This window comes from Periplaneta americana, chromosome 13 (assembly GCF_040183065.1).
Source record: "Periplaneta americana isolate PAMFEO1 chromosome 13, P.americana_PAMFEO1_priV1, whole genome shotgun sequence".
NCBI lineage: Eukaryota > Metazoa > Arthropoda > Insecta > Blattodea > Blattidae > Periplaneta > Periplaneta americana.
Genome location: NC_091129.1, coordinates 62,669,602 through 62,693,724, shown reverse-complemented (window position 1 = coordinate 62,693,724; position 24,123 = coordinate 62,669,602). Strand labels below are relative to the sequence as shown.

Here is a 24,123-nt window from a genome sequence, read left to right as displayed (position 1 = left end):
GTTAACATCTTAAAGACATTCAAATTTTACTAAGACTTAAAGTAAGAATTCCAAAAAAAGCATAGTCATATCGCCATATCTAAGAGCGGCACATTTATATTCATTTGCAAGTAATTTGCATTTAAATTTGTACGAAGTATGCAATCCAGTTTTATTAATCAAATATGTAAGAAGTTGCCACATTTCAATTATGTCATTTAGAATATTTAACAACTTTTAATTGATAATGTGTGAATTATTTGGCTACAGATCTATGCTGTAGGCTACTTAAAGCGTGTTCTGTGTTAAATGCTCAAGTCATGTTAAAATATTATAATAATTTCAAACTGAAAATTGTTATCATATTTTACATTAGCTTATACACAATGATCTACAGTAATAATATTAGGAACAATTATATAACTGACGAATATACATTTCTCCTAAAAAATCCAAGTCAACAACAATACTTCTAGTTACATCAATGTGAGTGATATTTCCATCTTTAGGTACACTATGTGCATTCAACTTATAGGTCTACATTTATTGCAAGAATAATTTTCTTTGTCTTCAACTGACATTTTTCTGTCCAATATTAGGCCTATTCATTTTGCTAACTCTGTTGAGGTTGTTTACTTACATACCAAAGAATTTAAATTAAATAATCAAATTATTTTCTATTTCATCATATCACATTACACTACGAAACATTCCAAGTAATTATCTTAAGCAAATACCCTCACAATCCAAATCTCATCTTATGCCAATCAAAACAAAGACGAGACCAATTATTAGGCTAAGAGAACATCATCGAATTTTAGGCCTATTTTTTCATCCTGCATACAAGTGCAGTTTTTAACTCTCAAGTGGGGCATCTCCATTTTAATGTCATATATAACGAACATGCACTCAAAATGTTTTACATTCAACTCAGCCAATTTAGGATACAAGAATGGTATGCAATGGAAGTAAAGTCCCATAAAATTTGAACCTTCTAGATGCAATACCTCTAAGTCTCGACAAGTCTGAAGTATCAGTATAAACTTATCAGTCATGAGAGAACAATTGGATATATCGAGAAAATTCAGTTTGCGACAGTTATCTGCTATATTCTCTATAAAGCGGTTAGTCAACTGGCCATTATTGGAGACATCAAGATACTCCAAATCCTTGCAGAAACTTACGTCTTCTAAGAGACTGTCTGTAAAATTGTTTTCTTGTAAGTTGAGAAGTTTCAGATTTGGGCACCGGCGCAACAGATAGTTCACTGCAGAGCTCACCATGGGTCCCGCGTCAATTATCTCCAATTTGGTCAGTTTGAGAAACAAAACATTGCCAGTTAAGACTGATGCACTCTTACACCAACGTGAATTCTTGAAATGAACAAGTTGCAATGACTCCAAATGTTGGAGATTTTCTAAAGGTTTTATGTCTATGGAGAACACATCCTTATCGATGTTGTAGACAAAGAGAAGCTTCAAGTACTTCACTGTGCAGAGAATTTTAAACATCTGTGATGTCATCTTACAAGTAATTATAATACATTGCAAGATGCATCTCCTCCGACTGACTGTCTTGTTGATGCTGAAGTCGCGAGAACGTTGAATCGTTTTCAACGTTCTCGCTCGTAACTGTTTCGCATAAGCCTTTGCATAATCTAGATACAATTTCGATCCGCTGATCATGACCTCGAAGGTAGTCAGATTCGGAAATGTTTTGAGAGTTCTCCGTATCATGGCATGATTAAGACTGGCCTTGCATCTGACTATGATCTTCCTGACGTCCCAGCAGCAGGCGCATAGAGCGTCCATCAATGTTTCGATGTCTCTTGAATGAAGAATCGTGATTGACTTGATTCGTGGCATGTGTCTGATGAACTTTATGACCTCCTTATCGGACATGTAACCCGGCGGGCAGAAAGACACTTGCTCCCACAAGTCATCTGTGTAGATGAGTTTACGCCAATAGGGACAAACGTATCTGATTGTTGTCACCAAGTCCTCTGCTTTAAGGTATGAAAAAATCTTCTTCAGCACAGAGTCTTCCAAACAGTTGATATTCTTCGCTGGCATCTGAAATATACACCATAACACTGGAATGAAATAAATCTGAAATCCTGTGGTGGAAGGGCTATTGCAGGATTTATTGTTACATTTAAAAAGAGACGTATAAGCAGTGATGAATCCACACAAATTCTCCTCGGTAAACGGTAAGCACGATAGGGGAAATGACTGCGTTATGAAATGTAAGGAATTTATTGAAAAAATAGAGTATTTTAACTAAATAATTATATTACTTTTAACCACATTTTTCCTGAGCATGAAAATAGAAGGTATTTTCGAACTGGAACTAATTCTAATAAAGCGTGTGCTCTATAATTCCGATTACAACTTGCATAGTCTCATTTACATTTTGACGCTACGCGACGCTCTTGGAAATGCTTTTATTTGTGTAACGCAATGGGGAAGTTTTTAACAAATACGGGTCTTGATTTAAGTTTTAGAATATTCCTAGTCCGTTGTTATTTGACCTCCAGACCACAGACGTCGACTTCTTTTAAATATTGGGGGAGAGGTAGAACTCTGCACAAAAATCTGAGACAATTTAAATTACTGTTTCTAAAAAAATTCCCTTAACTCTGATTCAGGTGCTTTGTGTGGAGTGTAGCATTGTATGAGGCAGAAACATTTACATTACGACGAGTGAGGAGAAGCGACTAGAAGCATTTGAACTCTGGATATGGAGAAGGATGGAGAGTGTCAAACGGACAGACAGAATGAGAAACGAAACTGTGTTGGAAAGAGTGGATGAAGAAAGAATGATGTTGAAACTGATCAGAAAGATAAAAAGGAAGGCCCGTATTCATAGACATTCTTAGAGCGGGCTTCCGGTGGATTATCAGCGAACTAACGTTTTTCGTATTCATAAACCAGTGTTAGCGATATGATATGAATCCTGTACAAGTAATCAGTCGATAACAGAGGCTGCTTTAGCACGCTCGTAGTGCGGGCTAACGAAACGTCTATGAATAGCACCCGAATTGACTAGTTCACTGGCTGAGAAGAAGCTGCCTACTGAAGGATGCACTGGAAGGAATGGTGAATGGAAGAAGGGTTTGGAGCAGAAGAAATATCAGATGATAGACGGCATTAAGATATATGGATCATATGCGGGGATTAAGAGGAAGGCAGAAAATGCGAAACACTGAGATGTGCTGGGTTTGCAGTGAAAGATCTGCCCTTGGGCAGAACACTATGAATGAATGATATAAATAATTTTCAATCAGCTGCAAATAAAAAGTAATGATTCCGTTAAATTCGACAAAATATAGGATATGTAATTTTGAGAAATGTGTACAATTAGTTGGGGATCAAATTGATGAAATCATTAGTATCATTGAACGTGAGACCGAAAACAGAAATAATGCGACATCACCAAAAAGAAGACACATTGAAGTTTCTTCCGACGATAAAGAAAAGGCAAGCAGTAGAAATTTGTGACGCAATTATCGAAGATCTAAAGTTATAGTTTCAAATTTATCGATCACCTTATAGCTACAATATTATTTGAAGTTGAACAACTTGAAAACTACAAAGGGCAGTTCCCTGACAATTTGTAAGTTTTTACACCTTTTCATTATATCCATTGTTTGGCGTTGAAAATAATAACACAAGTCATAATAAAAAAGAGAAGCAATGTTTTCTTCATTTCATAATGGGTTTTCTGATTCCCACCTCATAAAAAAAATTAGAAACTTTATGTGGCCCGGTTTTTTTTGCAGATGAGTGTAGTTATTTATTATTGCAAGAAAATGACTTTCAGATTTCACTTGTTTATGTGTTTATGCAGTGAGTACTAATAAAAAGAATCCATGTACTTTTCATTTATTTTTAATATTTCTATGCTAGATTATGTTTCTACCATTAAATTAGAAATTCAATGTATTGATTTAGGAATAATTACAGCTCTAGCTATAGTCTAGCTGAGTGGACCATAGTTGGGCAACTCAGAATACAACTATGCACCAAAGCTTATTATTTCTTTAACACGTGTAATTAAATAATTTCAAACACATATTATGTCAATATTTATTTAATACACACTTACAAGAGTCCGAAGTCAAAATTTCACTTAATCTGGATGAATAGTACTGAATATACAAAAAAAGTGAAAAATGTGGACCATAGTTAGGGGAAACTACGGTACTTATTAGTAGAAATATGGCATTGTCCCCTCACTCCCTGGGCTTGTGATTTATATCAGAACTAAAAAGAACGAGAAAACATCGCTTCCATTTCGCAGAGGTGACTGCAATGAGTGAAGTATCACTTCTGAAAGAGGTGAAACACATGTTGGTCTAGAACAGGGGTCGTCAGCACAGAGCACGCTGGGGCTAGCCTCTTACCCGCGGAAAACGCAGTGCACTATAGTGCTCTCGTAGCTGCTAGCGTGTATGCTCTCTATCTCTCCCTGTTGCACTACAGTGCACACGGGACGGCACCGCGTACCCTTTGAACATTGCAGCGAGTGCTGACGACCACTGGTCTAGAAGAAAAGCAATGGTGAGTTGTTAAGAAGATTTATAGATCGGACTTCTTCCACTGATCATGAATGAGGAATAAACACGTCTATGAGTGACTACCTTCCTCTGCGGATGGAAAAAGGAGGAAAATTTAAATAGGTACTAGTGTTGTGCAATATTCGAACATGAGAGGGGATATCAAGATACTACGAGCTTCGCCCTACTCCTTAGGCATCCAGCAGTACGTGGAAATGAAGCATGTAAACTAAAATAATCGCATCTATTGAAAACCGGTCAGAGGCCTTATGTTCTGTTCAAGTTTGCCGAGTCTCCTTTACTTGTGTTCAATCTTTCCCTTTCCTTCCTTACATATGTTCGGTGCCTTTCTCCTTAGCTCCTCATTTCCCTGCGCTTTACGCTTTAGCTGCATATGATGCCAGACACATATCTTGCGAAGTTACGCAGTGTTGAGATAGGTAATTTATGTGGTTATTAATATGACTAAACACCCATAAAAATATACGTATAAATAATTCAAACAAAATATATTAAAGATAAAACACGTATGTTCATAGTACCGACTAGTATTGTGCAATGTTCAAACATGAGGGAGAAAACCAAGACATTACAAACTTCGTCTTATTTCATATGACAAACTAATCGCAAGATTTGTGCTCAAATCCCTAAGCGGTTAAAACATGAGAGTGGAGGACAGCGAATTTTTTATAACAAGGTGGAAAAAATATGACGGGCCTCCTCCTGCACAGCGAACATCGGCGAACTTCGTTATACTCGACAAACTTTAACTGAACATAACGCCTGTAATGCGCGACGCTAATTTAAAGCATGAAAGTATGGGGGAGGAGGACAGGAAATACTTTCATAATATTGTCGAACAAACATGACAGGCTTCTTCCTGCAAAGCGAACATCGGCAGATATCGAACTTCGCCATACTCGACAAAATGAACCGAACATAATGTCTCATGCACGACGACAATGTGTAAGTAGTATAAAATGAATTTGTCTGTCTGTCTATTTATTTATTTATTTATTAGTTACTTATTTATTAGTTATTTATTATTTATTTATTTATTTATAACAGGCTGGATTATATGTTACAATTATGTATAATATTATGAAAATGAAACATTTATTTAACTTATTTTATTATCGTTTTATTAACAGAGTGGATAGTATAAGTTGTAATTATGTATAATATGAAAATGAAATCTTTTTTTTTCTATTTATTAACAGATAGGGTACTGTAAGTTTATTATGTGTATTATAGCACTGAAATGATCTTATTTATTTTCAGGTTGAATATTGCAAGCTACAACAGATCATGTGTAGCACGAAAAATGAAATATATTTTATTTATTAACAGGTTGGATATTATACGTTATAATAATGTGTGGTATGAAGATATTTATTTTTATAGAATTATACAATTTATTTTATATCATGTATTCATTTTCAAATACTTTAATTATCCATATAGCCACACATTTAATGTTACCGAGCAACTCTGATTTATTGGAATAAGTATTATGTCAAGAATGTAATTATACCTACTTTCTGTGGGTAATTGGTACATATAGTAAAAACTGACATTTTTAAAACAAAATGTGATGTACCTACATACTAACATTTCTAATATCAACCTGGCTATACCTTTGGATTAAAGATTCAGAACCGGAAACACCGTTTCCTACCCCCTTCCACTGGAGTTCAATGATACTGGCGTAATATACAAACAAATCACTTTACTAGGTATAGGAGGGAAGAAAAGTAGTTCATTCACTTACGTAAAGTAGGAAATATCGCTATTTTGAGTTTGATAATTTTATTAGGTTTTTCTTTAATCGATATACAGTACTGTATTAACAATATAAGTGCTTTTACTCACGAACTGAGCTATTCAAGCAGACGTATTCATTATGCGCTGTATATTATACTGTCTACAGCACATTACCGTACAATATAGAAAATGAAGTTAAATGAAAAATAATCATAATATGGATATTTAAACATATTTTTGAAAATGGTGGTCGTTCATTTCCATACAGGCTTCAATATATTCTTCTTTGCATATTATCGCACTATAGACTATTGCATCTAATTTCAATTACCAGTTTCGTCCTTCGTACTAGTAACTCATGTTAAAACAATTCTGCACCTACTCTATAAAAGAGTACCTTACGTACTGTAAATTCAATCTTCACTTCTGCCCGATCCGAAAAGATAAAATTACTCAGACATGTTATCTACTGTCCGTCCAAGTGGTTTTGTCGCAGGGTCGTAGAATGGATGGAAATCACATGACAGTTAATTAACAAGGTCCATTTATTTATTTTAAACAAATATTACGTACACGATCAATTCCTAACAGAAATTAATGTTTTCAGAGAAGAGCTAAGACACCCCAGTCATTAGCTTTACAGAGGGACGAGCAGAAGCCGTTGGGGGAAACCGGGCAAACGGACGACAGTACCTGTGCGAGAATATGATTCAATATATTGAAAGCGAACATAATTCTGGAACGTACTATACTCACTCAGTACTGTTTGTGTTTACTATGACCTTAAGACGACTTTGACACGCTTGGTTCTGTGTGGAGAACTGTTGGAAGTTTACTAGTGGAGGGGGTGGGAATGAAGTACATTAAAAACTCGGGTACAATAAAAATTGAAGTAAAAATAAAATCATGTCCCTGTATAAGCCTACGTATATTTCTGTCGATGTTTAATGATAATTTTGTAATAAAAATTACCTGTCTTTACATCTTTATAAAACTTCACAAGATTTGTTCTAAAATCCATACCCAGCTAAGAGATGAAGGGATGGGAGATTAGGAGAAGAGGGTAGCAGAAGCCAGCGAGCTTGAAGGGGTAGATTCTAGCGAGTTGGATAGATCCGCTCCGGTGGTCCGTGTTCGAATCCCGATCTGGTCTGAGGGGTTTTCTTAAGGTTCTCCCGTTTTCCCACATTAGGTATCTACATTATTTCGTTCGATCTCCATTCCGTTATCACTCCATAGCATTCCGAACGTCTGCTGGCGACGCACGGAGGGAGCTTGTTTAGGAACGAATGGGGTTGCCTGCTCAGTAACTTGATACGCGAGAACTTAAGTGCAGTTAATCGATGTGTGGCAAAGCACTTACCGAGGGTAAGCGCAATAGATCATCTAGATCAGTGATGTCAAAGCAAGCGCATTTTTCTGAACTTTACGTCGTGCGCGGGCATCAAGTGCTGGGTATGGAAGAAGGAATTAAGCAGCCTGTTGGATTAAGAAAACAGTGGTGCATAATACGATGAAAGAGTAATGGAACGGAGAAAAACTCTCTCCGGCGCCGGGATTTGAACCCGGGTTTTCAGCTCTACGTGCTGATGCTTTATCCACTAAACCACACCGGATACCCACCCCGGCGTCGGACAGAATCGTCTCAGATTAAGTTCCAACTCTTGGGTTCCTCTAGTGGCCGCCATCTGCACTACGTCATAGATATCTATGAACGTAGGACTGAAGTCCACGCATGTGCTGAGGTGCACTCGTATGAGTGACTCGGGTTCAAATCCCGGCGCCGGAGAGAGTTTTTCTCCGTTCCATTACTCTTTCATCGTATGATGACGCAGAATATCTGCATGGAAATACTATATGTACTTCGGTACATTAAAATAATATATAAGTGGTGCATAAACTTCAAACGGAAAGTGAAATTTTATGTCATTTTTATATGACTTATTTCTGTTTGATATTATCTATATTGTCTTTAAAACAAAAGTACTAACACCAATTTCTTAATATTGCAGTTGTGTTTTAAAAGTTAATAGAATAATAAAGAGTTATGAAGGAATATTCACATAAATTCAATAGTAGTACTAAGCGAATGAATCACATCATTCATAAAGAAAGTAATATTCCAAAAAAAGAGACCGAGTATGACATGGTAAGTTGAAATTGATATTGATGGTATCTTTAGCCTTATAAAAGTAATCAATGAACTAATCAAAACAATATTACAATACAAAGTAAAGTTACCTAGGTGCTGTATATGTTTTAAGTGTAACTAATATTACATAACAAAACTCTTATCGCATTATGTTTTTAAGGTGCTATTGATGAGCAACTTCCCATCATCAGAATATTAAATTATTTTCTCGAAATCTGCTGAAGCTATAGAGCTGACATTTTTACAACACATGGGCCCATATCTTTTGCTTATGATGTAACAGTAGCTACTTTTTTTTAATTAATTTCTTACAAACATTTTCCATGCGAATATTTTCAAAATTTGTAATACATTATCTTCAGTAATACGTATATACGGTATATTAGATTTACGAAAACATTCTGTAAGGCTACTAAATAAATAGGCCTATACCTGAAAATTTCACTTTTCTATACGAAAAGTTGAGAAAATATTTCTTTTGAATAAAAAAATCAAACTTGTGAAAAATGAGCATTAAAATTAAAATTTACATTCTCATTATGCACTTATACTTCTCAGACAAATCTAAAAATAAACATGGACACAGTTTTAATAAGTTCTCTTTCCTTTATCCAATGAATCAATGCTGGCCATCCCTGTATATAGCTCGACCAAACGGCATATACTACCTCTTTCTTCTCTCTCTCCTTTCCGCTCTAAAGCGCTCAGGCTCTCCTGAGTTCTAAAGCGCGCGCTTGCTCCTATGGGCTTTAGTTGACATGACTGATCTAGATCGTCGTGTTGGGTCATAGTGCCTCCTCCCGAAATTAAATTAAATTCAATCGATCCCAATGAGTAGATTCGATTTTCAACACACTTCTCTCACCTGAAGACAAAGACAGAGCCACTCTTTATAACTTACTTACAAATGGCTTTTAAGGAACCCGGAGATTCATTGCCGCCCTCAAATAAGCCCACCATTGGTCCATATCCTGAGAAAGATCAATCCAGTCTCTACCATCACATCCCAACTCCCTCAAATCCATTTTAATATTATCCTTGCATCTACGTCTCGGCCTCCCCAAAGGTGTTTTTCCCGCCGGCCTCCCAACTAACTCACTAATGAAAAGAATGATTAAGAGTAGGTAGATTTGAGAGTAGAGAAGAAAATAAATAATGCTAATTAATAAGGAAAGGAATATACAATATTTAATAGGAAAGCGAGAAACGGACGGGAGACAGTGTAGGGATGAGTGAGAAGAGAAGAGGATAGATGGTGAAGGATAGATGGAAATTCAGTTAAAACAGAAGAATAGAAAGTAATCAAGAAATACTTGGCAAATGAATGTATAACTAAAAAAAAGAGTGGTAGCCTATATATAAAGGGATGGTGGATGGAAAAGTAGAAATGTGAAGGTCCACTATAACTGAGTTGTAAAGTTGGCTGACAAATTATTTATATATATCATATCATATATCATATAGGCTATATCATATCATATATCATATAGGCTATATCATATCATATATCATATCATATATCATATCACATATCATATCACATATCATATATCATATCATATATCTTGTCATATCATAATCATATAGCCAATTTCAAATTCTTTCTATCAGCTTTCGGCAATTGAGCGTTAGTTGATATGCAATTTATTTATATTTTATATTTATTATTTTACATTTATTTAAGCTCGCTTAATTTTTATGTTACTCCTGCCATACACAAAACTACGGCGTTGATTAAGACTCATTATGGAACTCACTGTCCTGCATTCGAATCCAGTTTACATTCTGATACTAGGCCTATGATTTATGACAAGGTCATGCATTGTTTTTACGCAGTCATAAGAACCTTCGAACTGTTCTTGATATACACACACCCCAGGTTATCTCCAAGTAGAGAAGAAAGCTTAATTTTTAACGCTAGTGAAATTAAATTTCGAGACTCAAGAAACGTCTCATGATACCGTATGCAGTTCTATACACAACTTAAAGAAACGACAAGGTTGAGAGAACTATCTTCCTCAGAGTTGAGCAGTTTACAACAAAGGCAAAGAAGTAGCTCTCTTCAAGCAATATACTTCGGCTAATACTTGAATTTGCTACCGCTAATATTTCAGCAGTGAGATCTGTGCCAGGTAGATTCCAGAATGACATTCTTTGTCGGCGCTGTTGCAAAGAGGTTGAAACACCTTCTCACATTCTGGGTTCTTGTCCTCATGGAGAGATGCTGAGAAACACAAGTCACTTCAACGGAGAGATGGCATGCCTATCGCGGTGAACATGTAATCATATTTTTTTTATTTTATTTATTTAATATTTTACACTTGAGCTACATTAGGCATTGCAGCCCGAAAGAGAAGAAGCTCGTGCTCGGGTGCAGTTCAGATCAGTTATACAAAATATATCACAAAATTAAGAGTTCATTGAGCACAATAACATTAATAAATGGTAAAATAATACAGCATGTAATAATAGGGTCTATATACAAATAGAAAATACGAAAGTACATAAATATTAGAGTATCAATTTTAACTCAATTAGCTTAAACAATCAAATAATTAATCTGATTTGTTTCTTAAATCTGTGTGTGTTAAGTGTACTTAGCTCAGGGTAAGCTCTAATTAATTCATTATATATTTTGAGTCCAAAATTTCTGCTGATATGATAGACGAGAAATGGTGGTGAAGGCTTATTTAGGATTGGGAAGGAGCCTGGCTAGGACTCTAAATTAGTACTATCTCAGTATTTGTCTAGAAAGATTTGGGAAGATGACCGAAGACAGGATAGAAGGCTTCTGGGATCTCTCAAAACAAAATAGCCTACAGTAATTGTTGAAATTGTCAACGTATCAAACGTAACAAAAAATTATAATGTCTCTTATCTGTAAGAGAAAAAATGGTTTATTTGCACAAGCATGGTCATCATCTAATATAAAAAAAAAGTATTGAACGTCTGCTGAAGATGCTTAAACAAATGCTGCCCTTTGAGAAGTTACAATTTAATTACAATTCAAATAGTTTGCTAGTTTACGTTCTGCTATTTATTTACAGATTTTGTATTTCATCTTCCAAGTAATGTTCTATATAGAAAGACTAATAGTAACTAGACATTTGCTGATTTTCCATTAATCATGAGGATTACGTGAAACTTAACGAGTTTCATCTAATTTACTCGTAACCTGTTATAGCTACACAAATTAAATTTACACTGTGAAACAAAATTACCCGCCTGCTGTTGAGCATGTAACGACTAAGTTGGGCAGCTTTAGCACTACGTAAAATCTACGCTTGTAGGTTCCGATCCTGCCTAGAGCAGCCCTGGGCATAAGAAGAAAAGTGGAAGGAACGCAGAAATCCCGTCCATTTCCTTTTCGCTTAAGTCTTAAAAACAAACACTGAAAAAGAAAGGGGAGTTCATACCCCTAGAGAGCGTGTCCACAGATAGCGAATAGGGAAATATTCACCAAGAGGTAGAATTATGAAGGGTAGAAAGGAAATAACATACCTCCCGGAGACCAACATAGGCTAAGAAAAGGAAAACTGACAAACTCAGGTGTAGACTGGACCCCTAAGCCAGGGAAGGTAACCGCCTAAGGCAGGGCTGGGCGCATTACGTGATTCTGAGAAATGAGCACTGTGTGCTTTAAAGAGCGCATCTTGCGACGTCATTCAGTTTCGGTGCAGTGGTGACTCTGCAGTAAGATGGCGAACTTTGAAGAGCTTCCGCTCATTCACTAAACAGTCCCGCTATTCCCAATGCGTTTAATGTATCATGGGACGAGGAGTTCTTTTTCGTAGAGAGCAGTGGATTAGCAAAGTGTTTAATTTGGCATAAAACACTCCAACTGATTAAGAGGTTCAATATCCAACGACATTATTCTTTACAACATGCTACTGAATATGACAAATATGTTGGTAATGAACGCCATAAATTAATACAACTTAAAGAAATTGTTTCTCAGATACATTATATTAGAATATCTATTTGATATTTACACTTGCATTATAGGTTATTATATATTTAGTAATATATAATTTTAAATTATACAAGTATTATGATATATCATAGTATAGTATATTACAGTTCATGATATATCATATATAATATGATATATCATGAACTGTAATATACTATACTGTGATATATCATAATATTTGTATAATTTAAAATTATATATTACTAAATGTACTATAATAACTTATAAAGCAATATAAATAACGAATAAATACTCTAATATAATGTACCTGAGAAACATTTCCTTTAAGTTGTATTAATTTGTGGTCATATCATATATCATATCATATATATCATATACATTATATTATATTATATTATATTATATTATATTATATTATATTATATTATATTATATTATATTATATTATATTATATTATATTATATTATATTATATTATATTATATTATATTATATTATATTATATATTAACAGAATGACAATAATGCACTTAGTGAATCGGCTATGAGAATTAGCTACAAAATTTGCCACGAAATTGCAAAGGAATTGAAAACATTCAACGAACGTAATTTCATCAAGCGATGTTTAATTATATTGGCAGATGAACTCTCCACAGCAAGTAGGGGAAGTGGAAGCCATACGCCTGTCTCGTAGAACCGTGGTGAGGAGATTGCAGTATGTGCAGTTATGTAAATAAACCTAATGATTTGTGTGTGTGCACAGAGCGAAGTTTATTTCATTAAATTAATAAGAGTGTTATAAATTCTGTAATGTACAATGGATTGATGTAATATCCTTATAAACTATTATATACTAACAGACTGAATGACTAGAACAACCGTGGCTCTTGTTATATTAATGCAGGGAAGGTAGCTGTAATGCGAGTCCGCCACTGCGTGAGCGTTCTGTTCTGGCTTGGAATTGAAGTGCCTTGCGGAGCGAGAGCAGCTCTGGCTGACTAAATGGAGCCGCTCTCATGCCCGGCCCTGGCCTAAGGGAAGTTACGCCAACAGAAAACTCTGTAGGTTATGAGGCAGTAAGGTGGCAACCCCATTACCCCAACTATACTTGTGCAGCCCTCGTTAGACGGCCAAGAGAAAATTAATTACCAAACTAGACAGGAATTCAACAAATATCGCTATGACGACGAACCGGCAACATATAAATGACAAACTTTTGGAATTGCAGAACATAACTTGACAACATGAAACATCAGAGGAATTTCGACTAGGGAAAATGAACTTTTAAACAGTGAACAGAAGGAAAATTAATATCGCTTTTATCAACGAGACCAAGAAAAAACTTAAAGGAACCAGAGGCCTGGGGAAATTAGGTACAATGATTTACAGTGGAGTTGAACAAAATAAACGAGCTCAGGCTGGGGTAATCCTAGTTCTCAATGAAAAATGGTAGAAAAGAATTGAGGGGCCCATGCCACATTCCTGTTGACTTTAGTTTCTTCGATAATCTGACAGATCTTTTCATCTAGAACCCCTCTCATGAACTTCCAATCTTGTGGCATGTGTCTACCAGACATGGTAAGCATTTATAAATGCCTCTTCTTCACTTGAAGAGAGAATCATAGTGGAATGAATGGTTATTCTACAAAATTTAGTTTTTTGTGGCATAGGCCCCTTTTCCACTGAAGCCCTCAATTGTAGAGTATAACTGCTGAATTAATGAAAGAATGTGTTTAGTAAGATATAAAACTGACAGAGGTTACTTATCAGCCATTGCAACATATGTAGGCCTACCAGAAGAAGCAAGAAGAGAAGAAAGTGAAATATTTTACAGAAAAAAAGTGTAGTAACAGGCAGAAGACGCATAATACATGAATTATGATGGTGATGGTTATGATGATCGAGTAAAAAATATATAAGAATATTCAGAAGAATGAAAACCCCTACCACTAGAATTAAATTATCATTCACACAAACAGTTTATGCGAAATTTCCGGTATTAAGTACAGTGGACTCTCCTAAGTTCGACAAAACAGAATTGAAAGTTCAATCCAATAAGGGTAGTGGGTGTGGCAGGTGAAATGAATACGAATTCTTATTGGTTATCCATCAACGAATACAGTACTGTACTTGCATTTCCTGTCCGCCCCGAGACTTGTGTATACGCTTCTAATACCAGAGCGAGTTTCGTCTCACAAATGGCACAATTCTCAAATAGAAAAAGAACAGTTCATTAATTCAAAATCAGTGATCAATATAGATGTCCTAATCAATAAAATATTCTGTTTTCCTGTAACAAAAGTATCACTACAAAACACAGAACCAATTCCCATTCAAATGGCAAACCCATTTCTTAGTGCACGTATAGGGGCGTGTCTAATTCTCTTTTTATTATTTTTTTTATTTTATTGGGTTATTTTACGACGCTGTATCAACATTAGGTTATTTAGCGTCTGAATGATATGAAGGTGACAATGCCGGTGAAATGAGTCCGGGGTCCAGCACCGAAAATTACCCAGCATTTGCTCGTATTGGGTTGAGGGAAAACCCAGGAAAAAACCTCAACCAGGTAACTTGCCCCGACCGGGATTCGAACCCGGGCCACCTGGTTTCGCAGCGAGACGCGCTGACCGCCTAATTCTCTTACGTAAACAGTCGAACTATAGAATGTCGAACTTGATTTCTGCCGAACTTAAAAGCTTCCACTGTAATTAAAAATAACATAAAAAAGGAAACGAGTATTATAAAGTGTTCCTAATAATGAAGCATAATAATACCATCTTAAACACACAGACGTGATTGGTCTTTTTATCGGGGCTCGTGGTATTATTCCAAAATTCTTTAATACGTTTAGAAAACCATTTGGTTTGCCTAAATCTTTAATAGACGACATTGTCACAATAGTTTTGAAAAAAATGTCAAATTTTAAATAATCATTTACACTCTTAAGATATATTTTAAGAAGATTTTAGTATACATATCAATTTCTTTTTTTTTCTTCTTTTTATTCTTATATAAATATATTTGTAAATCATATGTCAGTATAAGAGGCGTAAGGGCCTCCGTTGGGAGGCAGTTTGTACCTACATAAGAAAACCATTTGCAACATCACAAAGATGCTGAACTGCTGCGGAAAGCGTAATGTGTAGTGAGAAAGTACAGCATGTTCGCCAATAAACATGTTTCGCTCAAATGAATGCCGTTGACCTTTACGAGTAGGCCTACTAGGCCTATTATACTGTCGATTGAGCGCGGCAGCCGAAGTAGTTTATACATTCCTGGATCAAGCATCGGAAGGGTTTTGTGTTACGTAGTACGGACAGTTGATACAGGCTGAAGGAATGTCAAGCTTAGAGCATTAGTATACAGCTGACTTCCATTCCGTTCAGGTTGTGGCAATGCAGCAAACATTAGAACAGAGAATCTTCATTTATATTATGTAACTATATTGCGAAGAAAACTCACAAGACGTGCCGTACTATATTTCTACGAAAATACCTTCGCGCTCAACAACAATCTGAGTCAACAAACCAGAATTTAGTGAAATAAGTGAAAGAAACAGATTTTAAATAAAAAAGGAGCATAAATAGCACTTTACTCAAGAAAATCTCGACGTTGACTATACTGCTATAGGCCAGAAGAGTCTCCCACGAAATCATTTTAAAAAATTAGCTCAACAGGCAGGTGTATCCAAGAGATAAGCTTGGAAAATGACGAAGGTGTCAAATCTAAAGTCTTATATAAGATGATAGTTGTTCATAAATTGAATGAAACGAACCTTGTGCCTACAGTCTAATTCTATCGATAGACACAAAGTCCAGCAAGTGACTAGAAAACTTTTAAAAAGTTGTGAATTATGCATCGATGATTATGGTCGACAGTTCATTATTATTATTATTATTATTATTATTATTATTATTATTATTATTATTATTATTATTATTATTATTATAAGGCAAGCTAATAAATTACATCTGTATTGTAGTGTGTAATTCTCGAGATTATATTTCCGAAAGCTGATGCGATGATCACCGTCTAGACAGATTACTTGCCCATGTTAAGTTTGGACGGTATTTTTTTTTTTTTCAAGACAGTGAAATACAGTCAACGAGTGTTCATGCAATCTAATGTTGTGCTGCTTACCTAGACAATAGATCTACATAAAAAAATTCCGGATTTCTGTTACGTAGGCTAGCCTATATTTCAAGATATTGCCTACCGATATTCTTCCTTCCACGATAGAATTTGGTTCCCGCTTCATTTAACATACATGTCTAAGAATGTGTGGAGAACAATATTTGATTATTAAAATTTCTTCCAAAAATTAGTTTAGTAGTATTATAGGACTAATATTAACAATTCTCAAGATAATCTTGAAATTCTATAATATACGAGAAATTCTTAAAAGTAGCCCTACCTAGTGTTTTAAACCTTCATCCTAAGATCATTTCTAATTTTGCGACATTCTGAACATATTGTAATACATTTCCAGATTTATTATTAGGTCAGGAACAACAGCGTACTACATTACTTCAGTCTGTTAAAAAAGTTATGAACTATTACTTTGTACAGATGAAGAGGCGAGACCTAGCATTTGAACTGTGCGAGAAGGAAAAAAATGAGCTATCAGAAAGACAGTTTGTTTCATGATGACGTAGCTCAATCGGCAAAGGCTGCCGACAAGGAGTTGCGCTCGGGCGCGGGTTCAATTCCCGCTTTGGACGATTACCTGGTTGGGATTTTTCATAGGTTTTGCCCAACCGTAAGGCGAATGCCAAGTAATCTATGACGAATCTTCGACCTATCTCGCCAAATACCATCTCGCTATCCATCGACGCTAAATAACCTAGTTGATAACCTATATATATTTTATATGGATCTACCGACACGGAAGTTCATCTCAGATTAAAACAATTCCCCTCCATAACCCATTGGCAATAGGCCTATAGCCACGGCACATGTCTAGTCACCAGACAGATCTCGTCTACTGTACTGTACATGCTCTGTGCTCCATTCAACATTATAGCCTACGATACGAATTTAAGTGTCGGAAAGTAACTTGCCATAAATACAATCAATAAACTTTCGTAAATCTTATACCGTACTGTAATTAAAATTTTGTTGAAATAAAGATGTTATTCTTAATAAAAATAATATTAATGCGTAAAGATATTAAATAACACAGAGAAAATCTTATAATAGGATAGCTGCCTTCATTGGGTAACCATGAAGATGAAGCCTACCAATATAATATTGTCCACACCTGTGGACTAACGGTTAGCGCGTCTAGCCGCGAAACCAGGTGGCTCGGGTTCGATTCCTGGTCGGGGCAAGTTACCTGGTTGAGGTTTTTTCCGGGGTTTTCCCTCAATCTAATATGAGCAAATGCTGGGTAACTTTCGGTGTTGGACCCCGGACTCATTTCACCGGCATTATCACCTTCATCTCATTCAGACGCTAAATAACCTAAGATGTTGATAAAGCGTCGTAAAATAACCTACTAAAATAAAAATAAAAAATATAGTATTGAAAGATAATTCACATTAAAAATATTATTCTGAATAAAATTAAGGAAAACTAATACAATATATAGGGTGTAAGGAGTATAAGTATCATTATTTTAATTGATGATTATTCATGCCATAAGGAGGAAAAAATGTCCTTACAATTTTTTTCTAATTGCAATATTCAACGTTTTGCAACGTTGCTGGCTGGGGAGGAGTGGGTTTATAAGTACACAGCACAGCTCAAGAAGGTACAGACATACGGGTACAGGTGCTCTGTTCTAATGCAGGAGCAGACCATGATAATACTGTTGTTTACATAAAACGAGCAGCAAATACAAACTTTCAATCTCATTAATAGAACATTATGATAAATTCACATTTTACGTAACAATATTGCTCCATTTTTTATTGTATGTCTAAAAAATAAACAATGGTTTTCTGCACAAAATCACACGAACTTTTTTTGTAATATAAAATTTTTATCTCTCCCGCTTCCGTAAAGCAGTATCATTTTTTTTAATCTGGTTGTGTGATTTTCGAAACTGCTACAAAAGTTCACCGATTAGGTAACCTTGTTTGAGGAAAACGTTGACGGTACATCTTTCTCATCTCACTTAAATTAATAACATATGATATTCCTAAACTGTAAATGACACTGTAAATTGTTTATCGAATTCCCTGTACTGAACTGTCATCCGCTCTGCAGTAGACCTATGAACAGGGAGCTTGAACTCAGCTCTCGTCTGTGCAGAGTACTGCCTGCTGAACACGTTGGCACGTCTCTAACGCCAGAATATTAGATAACAAATTTAAGCATGCATTTTTATTTAATTTCACGAAAACGTAATAGAACACACATATTTATTTAAACTAATATTAACGCTTTGCTAGATATACCTACTGATGTAATTATTTTAGTAATTTTACTAACGATATAAGCTGTATAACGCAAATAAAATAAGAAAAGAAATATTTTTGGTTGAACGAGGATTGAGCGTATTCTCTTCCTGCACTTTCAGCCATCTTACATGTCATACCAACATAACTTACGAGGCATTACGAACGTTCCGCGCTAGTTTGCAATGTTCCAGCTGGATGGTTGAGCGGGTATTTGAAATGTATATATTCATAGCTATCGATATAAGATTACGAATGTTTCGCGCTAGTTTCTAATGTTCGAGCGGGAATTCGTAGTGTGGAAATGGCTGATCGTATTAATATTAGGAAGCTGAGCATTATTAATACTGAAAATGAAGCGCAACAGTGGTGCCGGGAGAAAGGTCTGCTTCCCGCAAATATGGAGTGTCCACTTTGTGGGGAGTTGCTGTATCCTCAATTTGGCAGGAGAGACAAATACGGTTTCTTTCATTGTCAAAAAAAATGCGCCGGGCATGAGGTTTATGGAACATTTAAGTTGTCTGCTGCAAATAACACATTTTTCAGTCGTGCGAGATTGTCAACTATGAGAGTTCTCCTTATAATTTACGGTTTTGCTGTGAAGTTCTCGTACTCCCAAACAATAAGGGAGTGCGATGAGACGAATGTACCAGATGTAGCAGAGTCAACGATCGCGGATTGGTTTTCATACTTGAAGGAAGTGCGTAGAGGTAAGAAAATGAACTATTATGGCAGATTGGGTTAGTTTAGGCTTTTATTATGTCTTTGGTAATTATCTGTGACATGTTAAGTTACTTTAGGGTTTTACTGACAGGTTAGATTAGGTTAGATAAGATTTTAGTGACAGGTTAGGTTAGCTTAGGTTTTTATGATGCGTTACGTAATTATTTGTGACAGGTTAGGTTAGGTTAGTTTAGGATTTTAGTGACAGGTTAGGTTAGTTTAGGATTTTAGTGACAGGTTAGTTTAGGATTTTAGGTTAGGTTAGGTTAGGTTTTTATGATGCGTTAGATAGTTTTAGCTTTTTTATGCCTTGTGTAGGCAAATCTGTGGCAGGTTAGGTTGGGTTAGGTTAGGTTAGTTTAGGGTTTTGCTTAGGTTAGATTAGGTTAGGTTAGTTTAGGTTTTTATGATGCGTTAGATAGTTTTAGCTTTTTTATGCCTTGTGTAGGCAAATCTGTGGCAGGTTAGGTTGGGTTAGGTTAGTTTAGGGTTTTGGTTAGGTTAGGTTAGGTTAGTTTAGTTTAAGTTTTTATGATGCGTTAGTTAGTTTTAGCCTTTGTATGCCTTGCGTAAGCAAATCTGTGACAGGTTAGATTGGGTTAGGTTAGGTTAGGTGAGTTTAGTTTAGGTTTTTATGATGCGTTAGATAGTTTTAGCTTTTTATGCCTTGTGTAGGCAAATCTGTGGCAGGTTAGGTTGGGTTAGTTTAGAGTTTTGCTTAGGTTAGGTTAGTTTAGGTTAGGTTAGGTTAGGGTTTTATGATGCGTTAGATAGTTTTAACTTTTTATGCCTTGTTTGGGCAAATCTGTGGCAGATTAGGTTGGGTTAGGTTAGGTTAGTTTAGGGTTTTGGTTAGGTTAGGTTAGTTTAGGTTTTTATTATGCGTTAGATAGTTTTAGCTTTTTTATGCCCTGGGTAGGCAAATCTGTGGCAGGTTAGGTTGGGTTAGGTTAGTTTAGGTTTTTATGGTGCGTTAGATAGTTTTAGTTTTTTATGCCTTGTGTAGGCAAATTGTGGCAGGTTAGGTTGGGTTAGGTTAGGTTAGGTTAGGTTAGGTTAGGGTTTTATGATGCGTTAGATATTTTAACTTTTTTATGCGTTGTGTAGGCAAATCTGTGGCAGGTTAGATTGGGTTAGTTTAGGATTTTAGTGAGAAGTTCGGTTAGGTTAGTTTAGGCTTTTTTTTCCTTTGCATATACGAAACTGTGCAAGGTTAGGTTAGGATAGTTTAGGTTTTTATTATGCCTTGTATAGGCGTGTCTGCGACAGGTTAGGTTAGTTTAGGCTTTTGTTATGGTTTGGATATACGAAACTGTGACAGGTTAGGTTAGGTTTTTGTAGGCTTTTGTTTGCTATAAGTTTTATTTTTCTTTCAGATATTCTGGATCGCCGTTACAAGAACGAACCTAGAATTGGAGGGCCGAATCATATAGTAGAAATTGATGAATGCAAGATTGGACGTAGAAAATTTGAGGCTGGTCGTGTTGTGGAGGGTTCTTGGGTTTTGGGCATGATAGATCGTGAGACGAAGGAAGTGCGATTGGAGATTTGTCCGAATAATAAGAGGGACAAAGATACTTTGCTTCGTCTTATTGGGAAACATGTCGCCGCTCAAAGCACGATTATGACGGACTGCTGGAAGGGATATGAAGGCCTGGATGTTAACAATTTCCGTCATTTGACTGTGAATCACAGCCTCAACTTTGTTGATCCGGAAAGTGGTGCATGCACGAATTTGATCGAAAACGCATGGCGTGGACTTAGGGGACGTCTGTCTCGGGGAGGCGTGCGCAAGGAAGACCTCAGTGATCACCTTTGTGAATATTTATGGAGGAAGGATTGTTCGAGGCTAGCGCGCGATCCTTTTGAGGCTCTGCTTGAAGATGTAAAATTGCTCTATCCCGGAGGTGTCCGTTTCGAAGAAGGAGAAAGCGATTGAGTGTGGCTGTCGTGAAGTAGTGATTTTTTTTTTTACGTTGGCAGTTGAAGTGCGCCATTGCGTATCATAATGGCGGGCTTCGAAAGAAAGTTTTCAGTTGTGAAATTTATGTTTATTGTAGTATTATATGCTCTAGTTGAGTGTTTTTCAGTGGGTATTGAATTAATAAGAGTTCTGCGTTCTTTACATTACATCGCATCGTGTGTTTCATATCACTAAAATCGTTTCACTGGCTAGAAAACGGAACGTTCGCACTCGCATTACGTTGGACGTGTCATTTCTCAGGTAATTTACCACATATCTCTAGAATTAGTTTACTTGTAACAATTACCAATGGAATCCTTAAGTTTTAAAATGCATCTCCACAAAAAAATTCCATCAAATTCGCTTTGTAATTCGAACATTTTCTATTGCAAAATCGTCGGAATCCGCTCAATTCTCGTTTCACCATATTTTTTTCTGGGAATACTATCAAGTTTTGACCTATGTTGTATAAACATTTTTGATCCTGTAGACATTCCCCGACGACTGTGAAAAGGGCGGCACTTATACCCCTCACACTCTGTATATTCCATTGTACATCGGATGCAAGAACATGCATGTCAAAAATCGAAATTTGGGTATTCTTAGAAGTTTACGAATGTAATTAATTTTTAAACATCTTAAAAACTAAAGATTGAATTGAAAAACATAATAGTAATACAGTATAATGTAGAATGATAGAATTCCAAAATGTCTTTTAATGTAAATGCTGAAGATGAAAAGAAATTTAGGACGATTCCAGAAATGGTCTAAAACACTAACAAAACGTAAAGGATTTATTACATAATATTACTCAAGTCACAAATGTTACCCTAAGATTGAATTGAGTGAACTAAAATATTGAGTGTCCAAGCAATTTCATATTTATATAATTCAAATTAGCAATATCATTACTGTCAAATGGGAACGCATGTATTATGACAGTCACGCGTAAATATATATCAGTCCATCTGAAATCCTTTAATTTTCTGCATTTTAGACAAATTAATTTGAGTAACTCAAGTGCAACTGTACTAGCATAGAAATGAAATTACCTCATCTCGTTGCTCGGAGTCCGTACATACGATGTCAGCAGCTCGCACGACTTCCTGTGCCCCAGCCATAATGGCTCGTACAAATCCCAGCCGGGAACTGACAACTGATCTGAGTGGGAGTTTAGACTGTTGAATCCGTGGTCAAATCGAACGATCAGCGATCATCGATATATTTGCGAGTTTTGAGAAGACCTTATTTATGTTGCACGCAACGAACTTCTGCGCAACATGTGCTTAATTTTTCAGTTAAATTGTTAGTTTCCTTAGTTTATGGGAATGAAACTTAACAAATATAGATAATAATAATTAGTGAAAAGACTGCCTAGTTATGTTAGTTTAGATACATGTTATAATGTTCATAATCTTTATACTACTGTATAGTATTGTTACGGATGATGATGATAATTCATCGTTTTTTGCCCAAGGGCAGAATTTTCACTGCAAACCCAGCAGTCTTCAATCTTTCTTATTTTCCACCTTCATCTTTAGTCTCTGCATACGATCTATATATCCTTACGCTGTTTATCATCTGATAGCTTCTGCTGCCCCGAACTTTTCTCCCGTTCACCATTCCTTTTAGTGCATCCTTCAGTAGGCAGTTTCTTCTTAGCTAGTGGCTCAGCTAATTTCTTTTTCTATTCCTGATTAGTTTCAGCATTATTCTTTCTTCACCCACTTTTTCTAGCACAGCTTCATTTCTTATTCTATCTGTCCATTTCATACGCTCCATTAATAATAATAATAATAATAATAATAATAATAATAATAATAATAATACTAATAATAGTAATAATAAAATACATTTTCATCTTTCTTAGCATCGATAAAATTCTATTCATCTAATCTTTTTTCACGCCTCATTCCTGTGTAGCTCTTTTTTCATCTCTCTCTCGTGTATTTCTGCGTTTTCCAAGTCTTCTTTTTTTTCTCTCTCTTAGTGGCATCCATTCAATAGGCCTACTTCTTTTCGTAGTCGTTCGTGTTTCATCCTCTGTACTTGGACGTACAAGAGTAATTGCGTATCTCGTATTTCATTAATTGTTTTAACAGCCTTCATTAACTCTAAATTTTAATTTCATGGACGCGAGAAATTCTGATCTTCACCAATAATAATAATAATAATAATAATGCTTTAACATTTTTAATAAAATTATGTACGTATTATAAAAAAATATCATCCATTTACAGTTCCACACTGATTTAATTTAATAAAATGTTAATATTTGAGGAGAAAAATTCACTCCAGCACCGGGGATCGAACCCGGGTTCTTGTTCTACGTACCAAGCGCTCTAACCACTGAGGTACACCGAATTCAATCTACAGCACCAGACCGAATCCTCCTCCTTCACTATTTCCCTATATACATATATTCAATATTAATAAAATGTGGTTAAATCGATAAATTTCTTATAAAACTCCGTCAGCCTGCCAAAGTCGTCGTTAATCGAACTCGATTAGGCCTCAAAGTAAGTTGTGTGTCTGGTGGAATTTTGAAGGTGTGATTCACAAGAGTTTATTCCGAAAGAACGTGCTCATTAGATTCATTAGGTTTTGAGAGATAGGTAGTTAATCAAAATAGAATTCTCTTGCAACA

General features: G+C 35.7%; 1 protein-coding gene across 1 annotated transcript; it reads right to left on the bottom strand.

Moving 5' to 3' along the window:
- Positions 1 to 311: 311 nt before the first annotated feature.
- LOC138712003 (F-box and leucine-rich repeat protein 13-like) lies at positions 312 to 22,625 on the bottom strand. The gene is made up of 2 exons (XM_069843367.1): positions 22,529 to 22,625; positions 312 to 2,051 (listed from the first exon to the last, which is right to left on the bottom strand). The coding sequence occupies exons 1-2, from the start codon at positions 22,595 to 22,597 to the stop codon at positions 771 to 773; spliced, it is 1,350 nt and encodes a 449-aa protein (XP_069699468.1). The 5' UTR covers positions 22,598 to 22,625; the 3' UTR covers positions 312 to 770.
- Positions 22,626 to 24,123: the final 1,498 nt, after the last annotated feature.